Source organism: Zalophus californianus, chromosome 3 (assembly GCF_009762305.2).
Source record: "Zalophus californianus isolate mZalCal1 chromosome 3, mZalCal1.pri.v2, whole genome shotgun sequence".
Lineage (NCBI taxonomy): Eukaryota > Metazoa > Chordata > Mammalia > Carnivora > Otariidae > Zalophus > Zalophus californianus.
In genome coordinates this window covers 70,527,519-70,551,958 of record NC_045597.1, presented here as the reverse complement: position 1 = coordinate 70,551,958, position 24,440 = coordinate 70,527,519, and the positions used below count along the sequence as shown (strand labels likewise).

At 38.4% G+C, this 24,440-nt stretch overlaps 1 protein-coding gene across 2 annotated transcripts in view; it reads left to right on the top strand.

The window, feature by feature from the left end:
- B3GLCT (beta 3-glucosyltransferase) overlaps nt 1-17,948 on the top strand; it is a 115,317-nt gene extending 97,369 nt beyond the window's left edge. For both annotated transcript variants that reach the window (XM_027590510.1, XM_027590509.1), the window contains 2 exons: nt 6,005-6,149; nt 17,458-17,948. In XM_027590510.1, the coding sequence (XP_027446311.1) occupies nt 6,005-6,149; nt 17,458-17,625 (313 nt within the window). In that variant the 3' untranslated portion in view covers nt 17,626-17,948. The remainder of the gene's footprint in view (nt 1-6,004; nt 6,150-17,457) is intronic.
- Nucleotides 17,949-24,440: the final 6,492 nt, after the last annotated feature.

Below are 24,440 nucleotides of genomic sequence, written 5' to 3'. Positions count from 1 at the left end.
ATAGTGATAACTAAGCCTGGGCATGAGTACTGATCTTTCTTGAGCAGTGGCTGTGCCTCTTCCTGAGGTCATTAGCAACAAGAGATGCAGGTGCAGGTGGGCCTTCAAAAAGACACTAAAGGGAAGCCCAAGGAGTATTGATCTCTTCATTTAAAAAAAAAAAAGGAAAAAAAAACCCTCAAGCTATGTGCAGCCGTATGGTAATGCATTTAGTTTTCAGTGGGTGAGGTACTGGGTCTGGTTAAGGATCTGGGCATGGTATCTGTTGAGTAAGAACTTCCTACCTTCGAAAGGGGTCCTGTTATTTGAATATGGGTTTGTATATTTTGTAGCACATAGGTGTCGATATACTTTTAACATAGAAGTGATTTTTTGTCAAGAAAACTATTTTGTTGTCTTCCTTGCCTGTTGGATGTCACTGTTAGGTCTGAGACTGGCCCTTGAAGCGGGAAATGGCACTTGACAGCACGCAGCCAGCATTGCCTTTCATTGCTCCAGCTGGTTGCTCATTCACTCCAGGAGCCTCCTGGGTGTGGGCATGGGGGATGAAAACAAAGACCACAGTTCCTTCCCTCCGGGCGCTCACAGGCTCGTGCCAGATTGACAGATACACTGCATGAGTGTCACTGCTCCCTTTCCCAGGCCCATGGTGGGCACTGTAACCACCAAGCTGGCACCTTTAACCTCTTATATGTTCAACTTCTACCTTGCTACTGTGGACTTCCTGCCACCTCCAGTTTTCCCATCTTAAAACTCCTTCCTGCCACCACACCTCCCCCTTAAATCATCTTCAGAATCCACGATTCATGATCTCTGCTTCCCCACTTCCATCTGACCCCCGTGCTTGGCGTTCAACCTAAACCACCTTGCTGAGGTCTGTGGCCATGTCCATGTAGCCACATACAGTGGTGCGATTCCAGCCTCTCTTGTGTTTAACCTCTTGGCCGCCTTTGACAGAGGTGACCGCCGCTCCTGGAAAGCCTCCTTTCTCTTGCTTTCCAGAACAGTGTCCTCTCCTTGTGTATTCCTGCCTTTCTGAGCATTCCTTCCCAGGTCCTTGTTCCTGTGCCTTAAATGGCTGTGTTTTCCAGGCATCTTTTCTGGTGTTCTTTCTCTTCTCACTCTGTATTCTCCTTGGTGATCTTATCTACCCCTATGACTATGCTGAAAGCACCCAAACCTCTGTCCCCAGCCTACAGCTCTTTCCTGACTTCGAGGCCATGTCCACTGGGGTGACAAGACCCAGCACTGCCATCCTGACCTCATCCTCTGACTCTGGCCCCCCTGCTTTAGTGTTTTTCCAGTCGTCTTGCCTCAGGGAATCACGAGTTCCCACCCCAGAGACCTGTGACTCTGCTTTACCCTTTCTCGCCCTCATTCCCCAGGACCCTGAAGTCACCCAGTCAGTTTGGTCTCATAAATACCACTTCTGTCTCCACCTCCCCAGGGCTAGTCGAGGTCACCCCACCTCTTACACGTACGCTCCTGCCACAGCTCGTCTCCTCTGCTCCTTGCTGTCAACCACACTGTAGCCACAGAGACCTTTCCACAGCCACGTCTGATCCTGTGGCCCTCCTGCTCAGAGGCCTTCACTCGCCTCCATTGCTTTTATTCTTCCACAAGAGCATGAATTCTTTCCTACTTTTGGCATCTGAGATAGTCTTTCGGATTCCTACAGGAGTCATGTTGGTCTGAGATTAGGCCTTATTTTAATCACCGCTGGTTTGCCGGGGCCACAGCCTCTCTGGGTGCTGCTGAGGCCACTGCATTGGGTCTGATTTCTCTGGGGGGTCTTGTCTCCTTCCTCCTGCTCTCTAACCCAGCTTGTCCCTGAAAGCTGCCACATCTTGCTACCCACATGGGAAGGATTCCTTTCTCTAGCAATTAGTTCTTCTGGGTTTCATATCATCCATCTCTTCAACAATTCCATAGGTTAATGTGATTTTAATTTTATTTGGATTTTTTTTTATTACCATGGGAAATGAAAGTCTTTGCATTCTTTTATAACCTCCTGTTACCTTTAGAATAGAGTCCAAATTCCTCATCAAGACTTACCAGGCCTCTCATGACCTTGACAGATGCTGTTTTACTTTTACAGCCTCATTCATCTGCACCTTCATCTTATTTCAGTTCCTCAGAGGCATTTCTTCTTTCCTCTTCCTCAAAACTGGCATCCACTGGTCTCTACATAGCACTGTGTCCCCTCCCCAACTTTCTGTCTTTGTCACCTGGCTCATCCTTCTCATTTTTTTTTTTTTTTGGACACAATATAGCTATTATTTATTCCTGGAAGCCTTTGACCTAGTCTGGCCTCTCAAATCTGGGTTGGATGCCTTTCAAATATACTTTCATAGCATTTTATGCAAACCATTATCACTTAATTGCCTATTTACCTTTCTGTTTTCCACCTAAATTATGAATTATTTGAAAGCAGCACCTGTATCTCATTTCTCATTATATCCTCACTTCCTAGCATAGGGACTCATTTTTTACAAGGTACAATGAATAAATGAACAAACAAATGCATGAACACTGAGCCTTGGTCTTTGTATAGCTAACGACTGTTGTAATATTCTGTTTTTCATACCACTTTTGCAAAGATGCAGAAACATTCATCATGAGATTGTCTCATATCAACCTTTATAAGAAAGCTGCAGACATCATGTTAAATGATTTCTCAGTAGACTTTTCTGATGATCCAGCTTAAGAACCAACATGATTTTTTTGTAAACAGCAAGTCAGGATCAATTAATGGCTTATAAAACCAATGAATGGATCATAACCATCATTTAAAAATAATGAAATATAAAATGGAATAGAATAAAATAGAAATATCATAGTGTATCACATGTAGTAAGGGTGTGTGTTGTTTTGTGAAATTTTGTTTGTTTTATACACACACACACACACACAATACATATAAATGGTTGTAGTATGAAATGTGTTTCTTGTGTTTCACTGTGGTTTACCGCCAAGTTTTTGTAAAGCCTTGCCTTCAACCATCTCCCCTCAGCCCCACGAAGCAGAGCTGAATCGGGAGTGTAGACTCCACAGTGATTTATGTGTAGATATTCTGTATTGTTTGGAAAATGAGACCTTTGCATTTTTTTGAATGCAAATGTCTGGTGTTCACTTCGTTGCTTACTCCTGTGAGTAGGAAGCTATGATCAGGATGTCCTCATTCTCTTTGGCAGCCTCCTTGAAGGGGCTGAGGACAGTGTTACCTGGAGACAGCCCTGACCAGTTCATCTGCTGGAAGACCGGGAGAGGCGGGCGCATTTCTCATGCCCTTCACCTTCTGTATGTGTTCTTGATCTGCACGTGCATGGCCTTGGGCAAGCCCCTGCCCCCCTTTCAGTTTTTCTTCTGCTTAAAATTAGTATATTGTATATTAAAAGAAATCACATTATTAGTCTTCTAGCCTCTCAACATCTTTTTAATATTTAAAAGTTGGCAGGCAGAGCAGACATACCATGGTATGTCCAGTAGTTTTCCATTTTGGGGGAACTCTTCATTTTGAAACAACCCATCAGCATACTAATAAGCAAGTGTTATTAAAGGCTTGTGTGTACTTAGTTTGTGTGAATAATTAATGTAAGACTGTTCTGTATGAGTAGGGAAAAATAGAAAAGAAATTACTAATAAAGATTTTATGCTTACATTTTATCTTCCTGCAAAGTTAACTTTTCAGAGAGTGGGCCAGGATAAAAGAGTGGGCCTTCCTTTTCTTTTTCATTCTATTAGATGCTGACAAAAGAAAAAAATAAAGTGTTTGATATAATTAAATTGGGCTTAAGAGAAAGAAGATTACAGCTCTGATTGGAATACAAGTACAGTTGGATCTTGAACAACATGGGTTTGAATTGGGCAGTTTCACTTATATGTGGATGTTTTTTTCATAAATATAGTATAGTACTGTAGATGTATTTTCTCTTCCTTATGATTTTCTTAATAACATTTTCTTTTCCATAGCTTACTTTATTGTAAGAATACAGTTTATAATATATATAACACACAATGTATTAATCGACTATTTATGTTATATCAGTAAGGCCAATAGTAGGCTATCAGTACGTAACTTTTAGGGGAAAGTAGAATCAGATTTTAAACTGCACATGGGGCTGGCCCCTCACCACTGCATTGTTCAAGGTCAACTGCAGTATACTTACTTAGGAAATTCCCCTTGACGTGGCTTCAGATAGATGTTTTAAGGAAAGTGTCTGTCTCCAGCAGGTGCATGTCCCCTTACGTAGGCTCTTTTCCTGGGGTCGGGCAGATGAACAGGGGTTTGACTCAGCACGAAGGTGCTATCCCAGCCCCTGGTGGGCACTGGACTCTGAAAGAGGATTTCTGGTGAGTTTTCAAATGTGCAGTTTTCCTTTTGGTAGAGTTCACAAGAACTGTGTTTCTTCCTCTGGTACAGTCCTATTTTCTTGTATCAGCTTAAATAAAGAGCTGCTTTTTCCTCTTGTCTGGTCTTGTTTCACCGTGTTCTCTGGCATCTTGGTGAGTGCCCTGTGTATGTGTTGCATCACCAGGGCTTGGTCACTAGTATTAAACTACACTGAACTGAGCCCCCAGCTGAGCATGGAATCAACTTTTCACATCAGGGATTGTATTCAAGGTCTTTGTCCTTTTTTCCTTCCCACTAGACTGATTCATAGAACTCCTTCCCCTCCCCCAGGAAGAAGATCTTTGTAAGGGCAGCTTTATTCTCACTTGTTTGATGCATCAAATTCTGTTGAGTGCTTACTGTGTGCAAGGCCCTGCATTTGGCTCTGGGAATATGTGAAGTGATAGACAGTTTTGCCTTCAAGGAAGTCATTGCTTATTGGGAATGAATTTGTGAACCGTATTAGTCCCTTCAGCCCTATCAGCTATTGGATTATTCATACTACGAGAAGATCCATTACTACCGTAGGGCCAGACCGGCCCTATATTTTAGGACCAATCTGTATTTCAAAAAGAGGAGGATGTATTGCAGGAACTTGGTGTGAAAGGGTTGGAAAGGGCCAGAGGGATAAAACGGGGCAGGTGGCTCTCCCGAGAGCTCAGTAACTACAGAAAGCTGGTACTGCCCCAAAGGCTGGAAGAGCAGGGCAAAGGCTGTGTTCTGGAGCCTGTCCATGTGGGTTGCTGTGGATGATCTTGCAGTTGGGTCTCAGCACTGCATCTGAGCCAGTCCCAGCACTGGCTCCCCATTGCTGCTGTGGTTCTGGCCCTGGAGCCTGGGGCTACCCAGCATCGCCTGCCTCTGCCACAGAGACTGCCAATGCCTGAAGCCGATGGCCTCCCCTAGTATCGTGCCCCTCATGGACAGATTGAAGCCGGGTCTTCGCTGGCAAGGGAGTCTGGAAAATATTGTTTCACAGTTTCCAGCCTCCTGCAAATCTGAGGGCATAGAATGGCAGGACTGGGCATGAGTTCCACCAGAAAGTACCCAACATACCAGGTCAAGTAGCATCATAGCACTATTTGAGGCAAGTCAACCTCTCTCTCTCTCTCTCTCTCCTTTCTCTTTCTCAAAATCACCTTAAAGAAGCGTCCACAGACTGGAATCACTTGGACAGTGAATGCAAGGTTGTTTCAGTTAGATTTGATCTCACTGTCGGTCATCACCTATATGAGTGAGGTACCTGGGCCCATCTGCTTGCTGGGAATGTTGGTGGATTTTGTTATTGATCTCATTGAGAGTGTTAAAACTAAAGAACTATTCTAATTTTCCATTGGCATATTAGGAAAAGAACATTGTATAGTATTCATTTGCAAGAACGATATAAAGAAATAAAATTGCCTATTAGATAGGTAAACACTTCTTCAAAGGAAATTTTCCTTTCATAGAAAGCACAAATCATGTCCCCCAGAATAACTATGAAATATGAAACACTGCTGATGTCAACATCTTTATCAAGAATGTGGCCTCTGAATTATATTTATTTAGATTAAAGGTCTTGAGGAGCTGCTGCCCTAACCCCTTTCTCTGTCTGCTCTGGCTTCCCACTAGAATGGTCTTCAGCAGAGAAGCAATCAGGAGACTTCTCGCGAGTAAATGTCGCTGCTACAGCAATGATGCCCCTGACGATATGGTCCTAGGAATGTGCTTTAGTGGGTTGGGAATCCCTGTGACACACAGCCCTCTCTTCCATCAGGTGAGAACAATGTTTTTATATCTACCTTAGAGGGAGAGAGGGGGATTTTTCTTCTCACTTAAAGATCCTACTTCATTCCCTTCACATATTCTTCTGGAAACAATCTTAAGAACTATGGGTTGATGCTATACCATGTACAGCAGGAAAATGGAAGGCAGAAACCTCTAGAAAACGAAATGGTGTTCGACCATTGTCCTTGAATATAGGACCAGGGAAAAGCTGCTCTTTTTTTCCCCCCTCTATTTTTGAGTTAAAAAATTGATGGCATTTAAAAATTATTAAATGCTATCTAGAAATATACAGGAATAACCTAATATTTCCTGCTGTATATATGCCAAGTGTATGTAATTCTCTACTGTCGTAGGTTTTTACACTGTCCACTGGTTACCTTTTTATTGGGCTTACTCCTCTTTGGTTACTATTAAGATGAGTGATTAAACACTATTAAGCTTCAATTTAGTATCTCAATAAGCATATAATGTTGGGGTTGTTGTTGTCTGAGATAATGTTTACCAGGGATGGTTGGTGCTCCAAACCACCATACCGTGGTTTGGAGAAGGGAATCCTCCACACTATTTTTGGTAGTTTTTAAGAATCAGGTCAGTGAATGTTCTGATGTTGTAAGAATAAATATGTTGTCATATTTAGTAACCAGTAGCAAATGCTATCATAGCAATATAGAAAATTGAACATGACAGAAATAGCACTATAGGAAATAACTTGAACAAGGCAAAGAAAGTGTTTGCATTATCAAGAAAGGCAGAATCCATTTCTGCATCTTGAGGACCATAAGGGAGAATAAAAAGAGACTTTTCATAATAAGAAATATATGAGAAACCTTTCTTCATACCAGTTAAGAGTACTTATCCATCTTTTAAAACCTTGAGATGTCTTAGCCATCTTAAGCCTATGTGTTGTGTTATGGGATGACTTAGAGAAGCAAATTATTTTCTCTTGCTCTCTCATAGTGTTTCACTTCTAGAAAAGGAAAGGTAATTAAAACTGTTGGTGTATAAGGGGAATGACTTATTATTGTTAATAATGTAGTGTTAGATTTTTACAGCAGCCTTCACTAAGGGAAGAATATGCTAGTAAAGAAAATGATAAAGAGAAAAGAAAGAAGAAAAATACTCTTTAAGCACAAATCCTTTGAAGATAATTTAAAAATGAAAAAAAAAATTGTCATTTCCCAGACTTTAAAACTCTTGATTTATCTAATTCACATAATAAATTTTAAATCTTTCCAAAATTGTGAAATATGCTTAAAGTGTATCCTCCCCAACAGATAACACTATATCTTCTAATTCTTAAGCCTCTTTTAGAGAGTTTGCTATAATTTAGAAATTATTTCCCATTTATAATGCTTGAACAGTGATCCAAATAGTGTATTTTTTCATATTGAAAAACACATATGAGGCAAAGAGGTACAAATCCAAGATTCCTGAATAGTTAGAGATAGAGTGGGCTTTTGGAAACAGTCTCAGATACAAAATTGCCTGGGCCACTTTCCTTCTCTTTTTAGTCAGGGGAGGTTATTGTGAAATCATAGGCTTAGAAGGGGGCTTCAAGGAATGTCTAGTGTATCGTTTTATTTAAAAACAAAGGATCTGGAGCATATGGTTTTCTGTTCTTTCAAAATTATATGCTACCAGTGGGTATGGCAGCATGCAATGGCCAGTGAATCCTCTGCATAAAATTGTCAAAATACTCATTCAGGACTCTGGAAATCAACCAAAGCATTGAGAAGCATTTATTCCTGAAAAACTGCTATAGTTTCAGTAAGACCAACAAGAGTATGAGGTTTCTCCCTGAAACCCCCTCTCCCTCCCTTCCCCCAGCCTCCACCTCTCCATCCACCCCAGCTTGGTTGGAAAGAGCAACAGCAGTTTGACCAGTATGGGCCTTGCTGGGGAAAATGGCAGCTTTGCTGTCAGAGGGGGTGGACTTGGTTTGGGTAGGGAGAGTTAAAAACCCATAGATAGGTCACCTAAAATAGTTACACTTGGTAGGAAAGAAATAAGAAAAATCTGCACCTTTATGGGCCCGAGGTTGCAGTCTCAGATATGGTAAAGGGTATCTTAGCCAGAAATTTAATACTTAGTACGCTGGAAATAAGAGAGAAATAACAGGGCTAGGAAAGCTCTCCACAATTCTCTGGCTTACTGGGAAACCGTGTGCATGCACATAGGACACTGGATGAGCCTAGCAGAAAGTAAAATACAAGGCAAATTTGAGAACCCACTGAAGCTTTGAATGTACTTTCCAACCTATACATAGGTAGAAGCCTTATGAGCTTGTGGTATTTGAGCATAACTTCTGCCTATATCATAAGTTGACTAGTAAGCTATTCAAGCACAGAGGTGACCTCTAGCAAGACCAAGCTACAAGATAAAAGTTAGAACTAAAAGATTAGTGGAGGTATTAGTAACCACATACTGCAGTGAGAAAGATTCTACAGTGTAAATCCAGGCAAATCACTTTTTAAAAAGTAGTAAAAATAAACAGATTTGTTGTTACAATACATTCTCAAAATAATCAACTTCCAACAAATTATCATGATGCAAAGCAGAGATTTGCTGAGGGAAAAATGTAGGAATAGAAACTGACTGAGTGGGACCAGATGTTGGAGTTGATAGATAAAGACTTCAAGAAGCTAATAAAATTACAGTCACAGAATTAAAGGAAACCATCTTCATAGACTCAAAGGACAATATGATGACAATGACTCAACAAATAGCAAATCTTAATAAAAAATAGAAACTATGATAAAAAGACAAATGAAAATTCTATAGTTGTAAAACCAAATAATTGAAATGAGAAATTATCTGGGTGGACTTAACAGTAGATTGAGATGGCAGAAGAAACAATGAATTTGAAGGCAGATCAATAGAATTACCCAGTCCAAAGAAGACAGAGAAAAATGACTAAAGAAAAGTGAACAAAGCTTTAAAATACTTTAAACCATAAAGTGTACCAACATACATTTCATGGGAGTCCTAAAAAGTGAGCGGAGAGAGAATTGGATAGAAATTTTTTTTGAAAGAAATAGGGTTGAAACTACCCAAATGTGATGAAAAACATTAATGCATAGCTCTAAAAGTTCAACAAAGCTCAAGTAGTATAATCATGAAAAGAATCATACACAGAAGTGTTGCAGTCAAACTGTTAAAAGACAATGAAAAAGTGAAAGTCTTAAAAGCAACCTAATGAAAAGGGAAACAAAAAATATAGTTACTGGCTGATTTCTCATTAAAAATAATAGAAGCCCAAAGGCAGAAGTCAAAAAAGAAACCAATCAACTAATGATTCTATATCCAATAAAACAATCCTTCCCAAACAAAAGTGGAATAAAGATATCTGTAGGTAAACAAAAAGTGAGAGAAATCTTTACTAGTAGACCTTCCCTATAAGAAAACTAAAGGAAATCCTTTAGGCTGAGTGAAAATGGTACAATGGTAATTAGAATATACAGGAAGGAATGGAAGAATACAGATAGGGTTAATATGGAGGAAAATATAAGACTGTGTGTTTATTCATATATGTATATATGTGCATATATATAATTAAAAGAACAAAAGTGTGTATAAACACACAGACATATATATTGTCTCTCTTAATTTCTTTAATAAATATAATATTGTTTAAAACAGTAATTATGACCCTATTGTTGGGTTTATAACATAGTAAATGCAATATATATGATGATAATAGTGCAAAGGCAAGGGGGAGGAAATGAAGCTATATTGTAGCAATTGATTTTATTGGAATTAAGTCAGTATTAACCTAAGTTAAAGATGCATATTGCTATCCTTGGAGCAATCTCTGAGAAAATGATTTTAAATATATAGCTTAAAATACCAGTAGAGGGATTTAATTATACACTAAAAGATTTTGTTTAACCAAAGAATAAAGGAGAAACAGAGGGACATAAAGCATGAGACATATAGAAAATAAATGGCAAAATGACTGATAAAAATTCAGGTATATCAGTTATTACATTAAAAATGAATGGACTAAACTCTTTAGTCAAAAGGCAGATATTGTCAAATCTCATAAAAAGCAAGATTGGACTATATGTTGTCTATAACAGACAAGTACACTTTAGATTCATAGACACAAATAGGTTGAATGTAGAAGGATGGGAAAAGATGAACCCTGCAAACAGTTAATCATACAGAGTTTGAGTGTCTGTGTTAAACACAATACACTTTAAGAAGAGGAATATTACTAGAGAGAAGGAGGGATATTTCATAACCAAAAGTCAATACATTAAGAAGATACAATAATTATAAATGTATATGTATACCTAACAGATCTTCAAAATATATAATTATAAATGTGTATGTATATCTAACAGATCTTCAAAGTACATGAAACATAAATGGACAGAATTGAAATGAGAAATGGACAAATACAAACTACTTGACTTAACTGACATACATTGTTTCATCTGACAACAGCAAAATGCATGTTCAAGTGTGCATGGAATGTTCTAAAGGATAGATCATGCACTAGTTCATAAAACATGTCTAAGCAAAGGCTTGAAAACATACAAAATATATCCTCCCAGCAATGGAATGAAATTAGAAATCAACAGAAAAACATGGGAGAATTTCTAAATATTTGAAAATTATACAACACATTTTAAAATAATCTTGGGTCAAAGAAGAAATCATAAGGCAGGTTAGAAAATAACTTGAATAAAAATGAAAACAAGACATAACAAAAGTTTTTAGCATAGCTATATAGGGATTAGAGGGAAATTTATAGTTTTAAACATACTAGAAATTCATAGGGGTGGGAAAAATTAAGGGGGGGGAAATCGGAGCAGGAGACAAACCATGAGAGACTATGGACTCCGAGAAACAAACTGAGGGTTTTAGAGGGGAGGGGGTGGGGGATGGGTTAGCCCAGTGATGTGTATTAAGGAGGGCACGTACTACATGGAGCACTGGGTGTTATATGAAAACAGTGAATCATGGATCACTACATCAAAAACTAATGATGTATTGTATGGTGACTAACATAACATAATAAAATTAAATTAAATTAAAAAAATCATTAATCTAAACATCTGCATTGAAACCAAAGAATATTATTCAAATCTGAATTAAGTGGAATAAAAGAAATATTAAAGGTTAAGCACAAGTCAATGTAGAAAACAGAAAAGCAGCAGAAAAAAGTTAGTTAAGCCAAAAATGAGTTATTTTGGAAAGATCAGCTAATTTGGTAAACCTTTAAGCTAGGCTGTCCAAGAGAAAGAAAGAAGACACAGATTACCAAAGTTAGGAATGAAAGAGCGGACATTATTGCAAATCCTACCAAAATTGTGCCTACAAGTTAGACAATTTAAATGAAATGGGAGAAATTTCTTGCATCACACTCATTAGCAAAACTGTCTTAAAAAGAAATAGAAAAATTATCTGAACCTACATACATTGATGGAATGGAATTAAAGTAGTGAGAAAGCTTTCCAATTCATTTTATGAGGCCAATATTAGCCTAGTATGTCAAAGACACATATTGTTGGGGTGCCTGGGCAGAGCAGTTGGTTAAACTTCTGACTCTTAGTTTCAGCTCAGTTTGTGATCTCAAGACTCCTAAGATCGAGCCCCGTATCAGGCTCCACACTCAGTGGGAGTCTGCTTAGATTCTCTCTCTCTCTCCCCTTGCCCCTCCCACCCCCACACATGCTCTCTCTCTCTCTCTCTCTCTCTCTCAAATAAATAAATCTTAACAAAAAGATGCACATTGTTATCCCTAGAGCAAGAATTTAGGAAATCACTCCAAAAATATTGCTAAAAAAATAACAGAAGGGATTAAAATGATATATGACAAAAGTAAACTACAAGCCAATATTACTCTTGAACATAGATGGAAAAATCCTTTACAGAATATTAGTAAACTGAATCCAGCAATATATAAAAGGGGTTATATGCCATGACCAGCTGGGATTTATCACAGGAATGCAAACTTGATTTAATATCCAAAATCTATATACCATATGAGTAGAATAATGAATAAAAACCACATGATCCTCTCAATAAATGCAGAAAAAATATTTGACAAATCTAACACCACGTCATGATTAAAAAAATGAAAACAAATAGAAAAACAAAAAACAACTCTCAACCAAATAGAAGTTCCTCAATCTGATAAAGTGAATCTTAAAAATGACAAAATTGGGAACAAGGTAGGAATGTCTGTTCTCACCACTTTTATTCAGCAGTATATTCAGTGTTTAACCAGTGCAATAAGCTGAAAAAAATATATATGTATGTATATATATATTTACATACACACACATATATACATAACTACATATATACATACATGCATTACATATATGTATACAGATATATAGTAAGGATACAAGTTGGAAGAGAGGAAGTAAAACTGTCTTTATCCACAGACCACATCTTGTATGTAGAAAATCCTACAGATCTACCAAAGGAAAAAGAAACTACCAGAACTAACAGATGAGTTTAGCAAGGTTATAGGCTACAAGGTCAACATACAAAAGCAATTGCGTTTTTTTTTTTTTTTTTTGGCAACAAAAAAATCTGAAAATGAAGAAAACAATGTCATTCAAAATAGCATCCAAATGAATAAAATACTCAGGAATAAATCTAAAAAGGAAGTTACACTGTACACTACAATGAAATTCTGCTGAAATTAAGATCTAATTAAATGAAGAGATATATACCATATTTATGGTTTGGAAGACTCAATATTGCTATGATGGCAATTTTCTCCATTGGTTTTTAATAAATATTCACTTAAAATGAATTTTATTATTTCATCTATTCATAGTGTTTCACCTAAAATTAACTTATTTTGAATGTCTAAATGACATTCTGGATCAGAGATGAATTTTTACATTAAGTCCCTTACAATAAATAATAAGCACATCTTGCCCCCATCTCCACTCCCACTGCTCCTTTGACCTAGTTTTTACCTCCAGGGCAGTGTGATGAGGGCCAATTCAATTGTCCTACATAAGTGGTGAGATACTCCATAGGCAAGGGACAAAGAAAAATTGTTTTCTCTGCTTCTAAAGGTGAACTTCCTTACTTCAGCATTTTGGTATGCAAATAAATACCCCATTCTTCCTTGAAATGTAAATGTATCCCAGGGCGGAAAGTGTTCAGGTCTTTCTGGCACCTTGGGGTTTACCCTCAGGACTTAGTTCAGGGATATAACCGTTGGCCTCTCCAAGAGATAAGGGGAGTTTTACTCTCCTTTAGGATCTGAGCAGTTAACTAGACAAATGGAATGTGAACTGTTTCTTGTGGGCTATAGGGCTTTTTTACAGGAAATTTTATTTCTCCACATTCCCCAAATTCATCTATAGATTCATTGCAATCCATATCAAAGTCATAGTAAGCTTCTTTGTAAAAATTGACAAGCTGATCCTAAAATTTACATGGAAATACAAAATAATTCTTAAAAATGAGATCAAAATTGGAGGATTTACCTTTCTATGATTTCAAAACTTACTATAAAACTATGATAATCAAGACAAGCTGCTATTAGTACGAGGATAAACACACACACACACATACATATCAATGGAACAGGATAGAGATTCTAGAAATAAACCCTTTCATTTGTGGTAAACTTGTTTTTGACAAAGATGCCAAGGCAGTCCAGGGGAGAAGTGGTACAGATGGTCAGTCGGTGCTAGAGCAATTACGTATTTCCACACACAAAAAAATGAACTTGGAACTTAGCCTCATACCACACACAAAAATTAACTCAAAATGGATCATAGTACAAAAATATAGGAGCTAAAATTATAAACTGCTGGAAAAAACATAGGGATAATTCTTTGTGACCTTAGTTTAGGCAGAGATTTGGGGCATCAAAAGTATGATCCATAGAAGGAAAAATTCATAAATTGAACTCATAAAATTTAAAAAAAACTTTGCTCTTCAAAAGATATCCTTAAGAGAATAAAAAAATTTCATAACCTGGGAGAAATGTTTGTAAATCATGTATCTGATAAAGGACTTGAATCCAGAATACATAGCACATCTTTTACAACTCAATAAGAAAATCAACTGCTGAGTTTAAGCTGGGTTGAACAGACATTTCTCTAAAGAGAAAGATTGAACAGACATTTCTCTAAAGAAAATGCATAAACAGCTACTAAGCACATGGAAAGATGCTCAACATTATTAGTCATTAGGGAAATGCAAACTAAATTCACATGTATAGAATGCCTATAGGCAAACAGATCATTCCCAGTGCTGCTGAGGATGTAGAAACCTGGACGTCTAGTGGGGATATAAAATACAGTCACTTTGGAAATGTTTTGGCAGTTTTTAAAAAATTAAACATATACGTGGCAGGCCATTTATGATGACATAGATCTCATTAGTCCCCTCCTGCTGATACTCATACCCTGCGTTTTCCCCTCTCCTGAGTATGAGCCAATAGCATATGGCAAAGGTGATGGGATGTCTCTTCTATCATTAGGTTACAAGGGATTGTGACTTCCATCTTCCTTGTAGACTCTCCCTACTTCCTTCCTGGCTTGTAGGTTTTGCTGAAGCAAGCTGCAAGGGGGAAGGGTATGAAAGTGAAGCCCTCAGCTCAGTAGCCCCCAAGGAACTGAATGTTACTAGTAACCACTGAGTGAGCATGGACGTGGATCTTTTCCTAGTTGAGCCTTCAGATGAGATCATAGAGCCTGGGCTGACATCCTGATTACGATCTTGTGAGAGACCATGAAGCAGAAGTCCCAGCTATGTGTTGCCAAGACTCCTGACCCATGGAACCTGTGTGATAATAACTGTGTGTTTGTATGGTGTGTCCACTCAATGTGATATATTGCTCAGCCGTAAAAGTAATGAACTACTGATGCATGCAGCAATGCTAATGAAGGAAGCCAGGCTCAAAACATTCATAGTGTATGGTTCCACTGATAAGAAATTTCTAGAAAAAGGCAATACTATAGAGAAAAAGCAAATCAGTGGTCCCCTGGGGCTGCCAGTGAGGGTGGGGATTGACTGAAAATACACGGCAGGGAATTTGGGGGGAATGGCTGTAGTCTTCTAAAACTGGATTTGTGGTTGCTTAAATATGGAAATCTACTATAAATTTTCAAACTACCATGACAGTGTGCGAATTGTATGGTATGTAAATCGTATGTCAATACAGCTATAAAAAAATGTGTTTGTCTAAGGAAATACAAATTTGATCTCTGTTTCACTGTTCAATGTGCTCTAACATTTACAGATTAAGTTTTAATTTCACCCAATGTATGTCCTTCCGTGTAGTTTACACCATCTCTCTCTTCCCACGCACAGCTTCCGATCATGCTCCATGTCTGTTCCTAAGGCCTCCTCCTTTGCCCCAACCCTGCCTGTTTGGTACTTCCTTTTGGCATTTTGGGCACAGAGATGTGATTATCAGAGTCCATCTAGACTTCTTGGTGTTACAGATGCCTCTGTGGATGCCTTTTACTTCTCTAATCTTGTTCTTTTCCAAAACTGCATTTGCCAGAAATGATTAGCACATACTAATATTTAGTAAACCAGCTCTTCACTCATGTCCTAACATGCAACTGCAATCACTTCTGGAATCCGCATTAATAGAGGGAAAGATATTATGGATTTCTTTTTTTCCTGTGAGATGCGTTTGTGTCTCTGAGAGTTCATTTTTAAATGTGAAAAACAACCCAAGATTTGTTTCCACTGTTTTTCTTTCTTTCTTCTGGGAGCATTGTGGAATTATCTGAGAACTGAATTGAGAGTATGTTTTTCCTGGGGTTTCTTCCAAGCCAGTAAATTCCCAGAGGCCTTGCAAGTAGACATCACATATGAATCCCCTCAGCTAATACTCAGAACTTGCTCAACTCTGTTAGACATTATTCTAGTGTGTATTTTTGGTCTTTGTTTCTCTCTCTTCCTTTAAAATTGCCTTCTTAGATTTTTAACTCCATGAGCATTTAGAATTTTTAAAGGACAGTGCATGTTTGGTATGGAACTTCTCCCCCCCTCCCCACCCATCATTTTGAAGTCTTTTGTGCAGTTGTTATCGTTTGAACAGTCATCAGAGCAGGATATTTGTGCCACCCCAGGATAAAGCCCCCCAAGGGGGCCAGGGCAGCTGAGGCACTGTTGATGTGCACACGGAATGAGGACCAGCTGCAGGTGTGCTGCCAGAACACTGGACTAGAGCTGGGCTGGGCACCTGCTCTTGTCCCCATTCTAATAGGTGCCAGTCCTGTTGACCTAGGGAATTTATAAATTCTGTGAGCTCCTGCTTCCTCATCTATAAATTGAGGATGAATCAAGATACTCTGATCATCTTGCAAGGTTGTTTCAAGGGTTGAATGAGATAAAATTTAATGAAGGTATTTTATAAACCATTTAAGAGGATTTATGTAAGTATTCATTACAAACATTTAAGCAGAATGTAATAAAATACTAGCATAGAGACTAGTTTTCAAAATGTTTCCTGTCTAGCTTTAATAAAGCCCAGACTGTTTTAGTATTGATAACCCAGTGAGTTACTGTATAACACAGGTGGGCTATATAAATCTGTAAACAAGATAAGCATTGAGAGAAAGGTAGATGCTTTGTTTAGGGTAAAAAAAAAAAAAAAAATAGTATCTGGTTTCTGTTTCCTTCCATACCCTGAAGGTTACTTCAGTCTCAGCCATCCTAGGCTACGTCTGATTCTGCTTAAACTTCATTTTGTAAGTTCTAGAGAATCCTGAAATGATGACGATGCAAAAACTTTTTAGGCCCTCTTGCAAAGTGCTTCTGGTTACTCAATGTTTCCCTTGCCATTTCTGGAATCAGACTCCATATCTGGGTAGGAAGAAAGTGCAGGGCAGTGGACAGGCAAGGGGAGCCCCGAGAACACTTAAACACACACACACACACACACACACACACACACACCATGTATGGCTAGAGTTTCTTTAGAGAGGCCTGGGAAATAGCAATCTTTCTGCCTTTTGCAGAAGTTATAATAGTCACTTAAATGACTTACCAAGGAAGTAAGATACTTTATATCTATTACCATGGTTGAGGAATCTCCCAGAGGTATGACTATGGAACATAGAAGCAAAAAGTGGTACATTTGGGATATTAAAGTAATTGGAGATACAAAAGCAAAGAGCCTCGCATCAGAGAGAGGGTATTGGAAAAGATTTTCCTTTTTGCTTTTAGATTCTCTTAAGCAATATCAAATATTGAAGAAAAGCAGTCACTTCATAAATTCAAATGCTATTCTGAAGCAAAATTATTTTCAGTGAATAAAGGAATGTAATTCTCTGTTCTTCTTCCCACAGGCTCGGCCCGTGGATTATCCCAGGGACTACCTTTCTCACCAAGTTCCCGTATCCTTTCATAAACACTGGAACATCGATCCAGTAAAAGTGTATTTCACGTGGTTGGCACCCAGGGAGGAAGACAAAGCCAGGCAGGAGACAAAGAAAGGCCTTAAGGAAGAGTTATAAAACATGCCGGCCTGTGAGCACAGTTTGGGTCAGAGACAGAATTGGAGACTGGCCTAGTCCTGCTGAGCTGTGATCATTACTGCTTCCGCGTGCCACACGGCATTGGAAGCCTTCTGACTTTAGGTGGAAGTTACGTATATGGTATTTTTTGAGGGGGGAGGAAGCAGAGTCATAGGGAAAACAGATTTTTTTTTTCTGGGAAAAAAATCATTTGCTTTTTGCATTATGCAGTTACTGTACTATACCACGATTACTCTGTATTTTTCAAGCTGTGATACAGCAGCTTTATTACTGTCACAGAAAAATAAATGGTACCAGAAGTCTCCTTCCTGTTTTCTCTCTTCATTATAAAGTGTCAGATGGGCTTGAGACTGAGAAGACATGACTGTATTTATATATATATGCTCTAGACATATTCTCCATATACTATATATATAAACACACACACTTCATACAGAAGAGGCAACATCTGGTGACATGGATATTACCACGGCATGAACTTTTTAACCATATTACTGATGATGAAAATTATTTTCTGGTTATTCAGTAGGAATAATGCTGTATTAAATATCACTCATAAAACATCATAAAAGTCGAGATATGAAGTCCCCTGTAATCTATAATTAGGGTTGTTATGTTTTATCTATTTTTCTCTTTGTGCCTCGTAAAAAGAGAATAAGAAGTCTTCTGCTAGAGCTTTCTATTTCTTTAGAGGTTCATCTGTGTTCTATTTCTCCCCAAAGCCCTATCTTTATGACCTACTTGTAACACAAAAGTATACTGGATGCTGCCAGAAAATAGGTGTTCTCAATATTTAAAAACAATGTTGTCGTGCTTTATTCAAGTCAGTGAGCTCTGTATAAGTCTCAGGAAGTGAATTAAATTAATTTGTACCTGACGTTTTACTCTTAGTTTTCTTTGAATGTTACTTAATGACTCTCTCCTGGCTCATAATAAACCCTCCAGTGTACCCATTAAACTTTAGTGGAAGGACAGTGTGGTGATTTGGCAACTTCCCTGGGTTCTTACAGAACGAGATTTGAACATAGTATTTTGAAACGGCTCTAATTTTCAAATTATATCTTTAATATATAGTAATTTAACACATTCGTTATTAATTTGTAAAAAGGACTCTTAATTTTTAATTATATAATTCAGTTTTTCTAAGGGTGTTTACATAAAATTTGATTTTTGTATGTCTTAAACTAATTTTGGTCTAGTAAAATACTTTCCTCTTTTTTAAAAATAAAAATTGCTATCCATTAACTTCGCTTGTAAGGCTTTTATAGCCAAGCACAGGGTTTTAAAGCCATACCACCAAAAGTACCCATGTGTGTTTTTTAACAGTACATTTTCTTGTAGCTTAGATTGGACTCATTTCCAAAATGATGCAATAGTATTTTGACTGTGGTTCCAAATTAGCAAATACCAGGACTGGTGTGTTTTCAGTGGTCACCAAATGCATTGGATTCATTTTTATGAAAGTGGATTTTGTGGCCTGTCCAAGGAATGGATCAGAGATGATCAACTGGATGAGAAGCACCCTAAGGATTTCTAGATCTGTCAAACTGTTGGTGATGACATCAGCATCATTGGCGTAGCTGGGATTGTTGTCGGAGCTACCACTGCCAACACTTTCATGTCATCTGTGATAATACCCCTGGAGGACCTGGGTGCCTAATCCAGTGGAGAAGAGGCTTTGGTTCTTCCTGCCCCCGCCTCCCAACTGTCAAACTCAGAATATAGCATATTCATTCGACAGGAGTGAACCGGCATCTGTACATGACGATCTATGTCAAGCTTTCTTATGATCAGTGCCTTCTACTGATACCGGAGCACCTCCTCTGGTACTTGTAGGTATTTTGTGAATTATGTTTACTTTTTGGAACTATGTAAGTCTAACCACAAATAAAAGGTCTTTGCCTACATTACTCATTTCTCCAATGTAGTCATTAGTCCAACCTAGAGTGGGAAGGGCAAAGGGAAAAAGAATGACTAAAGTCAGGGGGAAAAGTTGGTGGCTCAGTGAACACAGTTCTCAGAAAAATTAATAAGCTATTCTTTTAAGAGAAAAACCATCAGACATTGAAGATATATTTATACAAAGTCTGTGAAACCATTATCTATCTTATTATATAACAAGTGGAGATGTTATTTTGGAACGGATTCCCATACAGTTCCTATCTACATTTTGATTCTGAACTTCCCAGGACAGGTAGTGTCCTATTCATATTTCTTGTGCCTTTTTAATAGGAATTTACTTCCAAATGCTTTTTTTTTATCCTAGGGATGTCAACATCAAGGAATAACTGGAATGCTATTTTTTGCTTTTAAGTCACTTCTGATATAACTAAAGCTAAGTTGTCTGACTATGTAGGATTTTACATCTTACAGCTAAATCAGAAATTCAGATACAAACACAGCCTTTATGGAATGTTCGAGAACATAAAACAATAGCACAAAGTGATGATATGCACAGGTATGTAAGTGTCAGTGTTCTCTGAATTTCCTGATTATTGAATACCTTTAGTGTTTCCACATCCATATCCATTAAAATAGCTTATGTGTTTTTCCTCAAAAATTGATAATAGAAGGATGATAGAAGAATTTTAAGAATGTTTCTATTGTTTTTCATTCATAATCAGAGATGTAATTTCAGGACACCTGGGTGGCTCAGTCAGTTAAGCATCTGCCTTCAGCTCAAATCATGATCCCAGCGTTCTGGAGCCCAATATGGATTGGGCTCCCTGCTCAGCGGGGAGTGTGCTTCTCCCTCTGCCTCTTCCCCCACCCCTCCCACTCATGCTTTCTCTCTCTCTCTGTCTCTCTCAAATAAATCTTTAAAAAACATCAGAGATGTAATTTCTGTGGACTAAAATGAATCAATCAATAGATTAATTCAGCAGCTCTGTATTAAACACCTACTATGTACCAGACGTTCCAGGATGCCCCTTATCTGTCCTCTTCATCACTCTACCCCTGGCATCTTTGAATGCCTGGCACATAGAAGGTGCTACTGTTTATGTTCCCAAGAATTCTATAAACATGTCACCTGTAAAATGTGTTTTCCTCCTATCTGTAGAAAGTGAAGCTTTTGTATCTCATGTTGTCTTTTAGCACAGGTTTTCCCTTAAGAGGCACTTACATTCCTTGTGGGAGTAGGGGTAGGTGCAAGGAGAAGGAATGTAAAGTAGTAAACAGATGAAGGAATGAGATGATTTCTAATAATGATAAATGTTATCATAAATTTTAAGATGTAAGATTCTAGGAATGTCCACATGTGATGAGAACAATCACATAGAAAGCAAGGTTGGTACAATGACTCCATGGGCAGTCCTGGTGAAACAGGATGGAATCCAGAGCTCAGTGGAGGGATCCACTTTGATAGGAGGGTCTGCTGTCAAATGGGAGCAAAGTGTAGGCACAGAGAGTTTTAGATTTGCTGACATGAAAATGTGACTGTTTGAACCTGGTCACTTCTATTGTGAGATAGTAACCTGCTGAGAATATTTGACTTTTTACATGTTTGTTCTTTTTTTTTAAATGATTTTATTTATTTATTTGAGAGAGAGAGCAAGAGAGAGAGTGTGAGCCATGGGGGGCAAGGGAGAGGAAGAAGCAGACTCCCCGCTGAGCAGGGAGCTCGATGAGGGGCTCGATCCCAGGACCTCGGTATCATGACCTTAGCTGAAGGCAGACACTTAACCAACTGAGACACCCAGCACCCCCATTTGTTTGTTCTCATGAAGAGCTGCAACGTGAATAATAATGCCAACCATGTACATAGAGCTTACTCTGCTTGGCACTATTCTAAGGGTTTCATATATCAGCTTATTTCATCTTCACAATAACTCTTTAAAGTAAGTACTATAAGTACTAAAGTAAGTACTATGTTTTCCCCAATTTACACTAGGGGCAACTGAGGCACAGAGAGATTAAGTAACCAGCTCAAAAGTCACACAGCTGGTAAGTGGAACAGCTGGGTTTCCAGCCTAGACATTTTGGCTCCAGAGTCTATTCATTGAATACCTGGGCTCTTTCGCCTCTCCTAAGAAGAGAATGTAACACCAGAACAGATAAAGATGACCAAGAATCCATGAGTTAATCATAAGTAACCCTATATCAGAGAGATTAAGGGCAAATATGATTAAATATCAGATAAATTATAGAAGCGAGGTGTATTGGGAGGTTAAAAAATGAAGAAACTGGCTACTTGAGATTGAATTTTAAATTTCTGTACCACGCTTTGGACAACAACACATGGAGTAAGGGTGAAGGTACTCAGGCACGGTGACTCAGCAGTTCTACTCTGAGGCATAGACCCTAGTTAAACTCCTACACCAGTGCACCAAGAAACATGTATAATAATATTCATAGCAGCATCTGCGGTTTGGGAGAACCAAAAGCTGGAACCAATCTGTATGTCCATTGCTTGAAGAATTAATAAGTTGTGGTATGTCTTTATGATATCACATTATGCAGCAATTAGTATGAATGGACTACCGCTACATGAGACATTTCCATGTTAAGCAAATAAAAAAGTCACAGAACAAAACTTTTGGTAGGATTTCTTGTGAATAATTTAAAACCATGCAAAATGAAAGAGTAAACAAAGAGATACACGCATATCTAAAAAAATAAAGAAGAATAAGAGAATGATAAACACAGAATTCAAGATAGTAATTACCTCTGGGGGAAAGCAAGGAGGCTACGCTTTCAGACACATGGGGGACTCAGAGGTAACATTAATTTCTATTTCTTAAACAGGTTGGTGGGTACATGGGTGTTTATTTCATAGTTTTTATGCCTGATACATATGTTATAAATGCTCCCTGTTCAACATTTAATTTTGATGTAATTAATGTTAAACTTGATTTAATTAAAAAACCCCAAGAGTGTCTTGTTGACCACTTAATGTGTGAGTATTAATTTCTGGTGGTGGTTGCAACAATTTATCACAAAGTGGTGGCTTAACAAAAGCAAAAATGATTATATTCTGTCCTGCCTGTGGAATTTTGGGAGTCTAGCAGCCTTCTTTCATTTTGTCCTATTTCTGTCCCTTTGGGTCAAACAGGTATCATTTTTGCTTGTGTAACAGTCTCAAAAAACCCGTGGGTCTCCTATGTATATCAAGGGGACTCATGCCATTGGACCAGGTGCTCCTCCACAGATCCTTCCTGACGATCTCATCTCTACGCCTGGCTTCTGCTCCGATGGTTGAGGGGATCCACGAGTCATACACTTAATATCTTCAAGGGGCACTTTGTGCGAGGGAATACTCGGATCTTTCCATCCTCCCATGGCACTAGCAAAAGACTGTTCTGGCTCTGCTTTTGGCTTTTGTCTTCATGGCATTCTTTCCTCAGAGTCAATCTCCTAATTTGGGTATCCTTTACAGTCTGGATTGGCTAAAAATCTCCCAAACCATCAAGTTCAGTTTCCTTTTTGCTTAGCAGTTTGTCTATCTCTTTCCTCTCAAATGTTATTACAGGTTACAAGAAGAAACCAGTGCACATTCAATGTGTTGCTTGGAAATCTCAGCAAAATATCCAGGCTCATTGCTTACAAGTTCTACTTTCCATGTAACTAACTATAGGAAAAAATTCAGCTAGACTTTCTGCTATTACAGACCAAAGATCCTCTTTCTTCCAGTTTCCAAAAATATTTTCCTCATTTCCTTCTGAGTTCTCATCAGCAGGGCCTCTAAAGTTCACATTTCTACCAACATTCTATTTATAATAGTGTATGTATTCTCTAACACGACATAGGTTTTCTTCCCCATGCTCCTTACTTCCTCCTGAGTATTCACTGGCAGCATCTTTAACATCCATTTCTACCAACAGTTTGTTTCAAGCAATGTAGGCTTTTTCATTATGCATGTCAAAATTCCTCCAGCTTCTACCCATTACCCATTCCAGAGCCACTTCCACATTTTATAGTTATGTATTAGAGCAGCATCTCACTTCCCAGGACCAAAATTTGTACTTGTGGCTGCTATAATAAATTGCTACAAACTTGGAGGCTTAAAACAACTGAAATTTATACACTTACGGTTCTGGGGACCAGAAAGCTGAAATCACTATCACTGGGTGAAAATCAGAGTGCTGGCAGGGCAACCCTTCCTTCAGAGGGGAGAAATCCATTCTTTGCCTCTTCCAGCTTCAGTGACTGCTATATTCCTTGGTTTGTGGCACGTCACTCCAATTTCAACCTCTGTGCTCACGCTGACTTCTTTCTATGTCAAATATCCATGTCTCCACCTCCCTCATATAAGGATACATGTGATTGCATTTACAGCCCACCTAGATAATCCAGGATAATCTCCCCATCTCTAATCAGACCTGCAAAATCCCTTTCTTGCCCTATCAGGTAATGTTCATGGGTTCTAGGAATTAGGACATGGATAACTTTTTGAGGGAGAGCACTAGTCAGTCCACTGCAGTGTGCTACCGTTCATTGATAAGCTATTTTCAGACATGACCAAGCAAGATATTGAGCAACTATATTGTGCCAGGCATTGTTGCTAGACGTCAGAAGGCACTGGGCTCTCAGTGGTGCCACTTAGATCATCCTACATCAGGAAACACACACACACACATTTTCTTTTTTTAAAAAAGGCATTCTTTATATGGAGAAGAAATTAAGCTAGAGACCTGCATACCAGTTTGCTGGACCTTTTCAGACATTCCTAGATCTAGAATTTCTTTTCACTATTTTTACCTTCCTGTTTTATTCCTCCTCTGAGTTTCTTCTGATTCCACATCTGGAACTGGGAGCTATTCTCCTTTATGTTTAGGTAGAATAAGCACTGGATT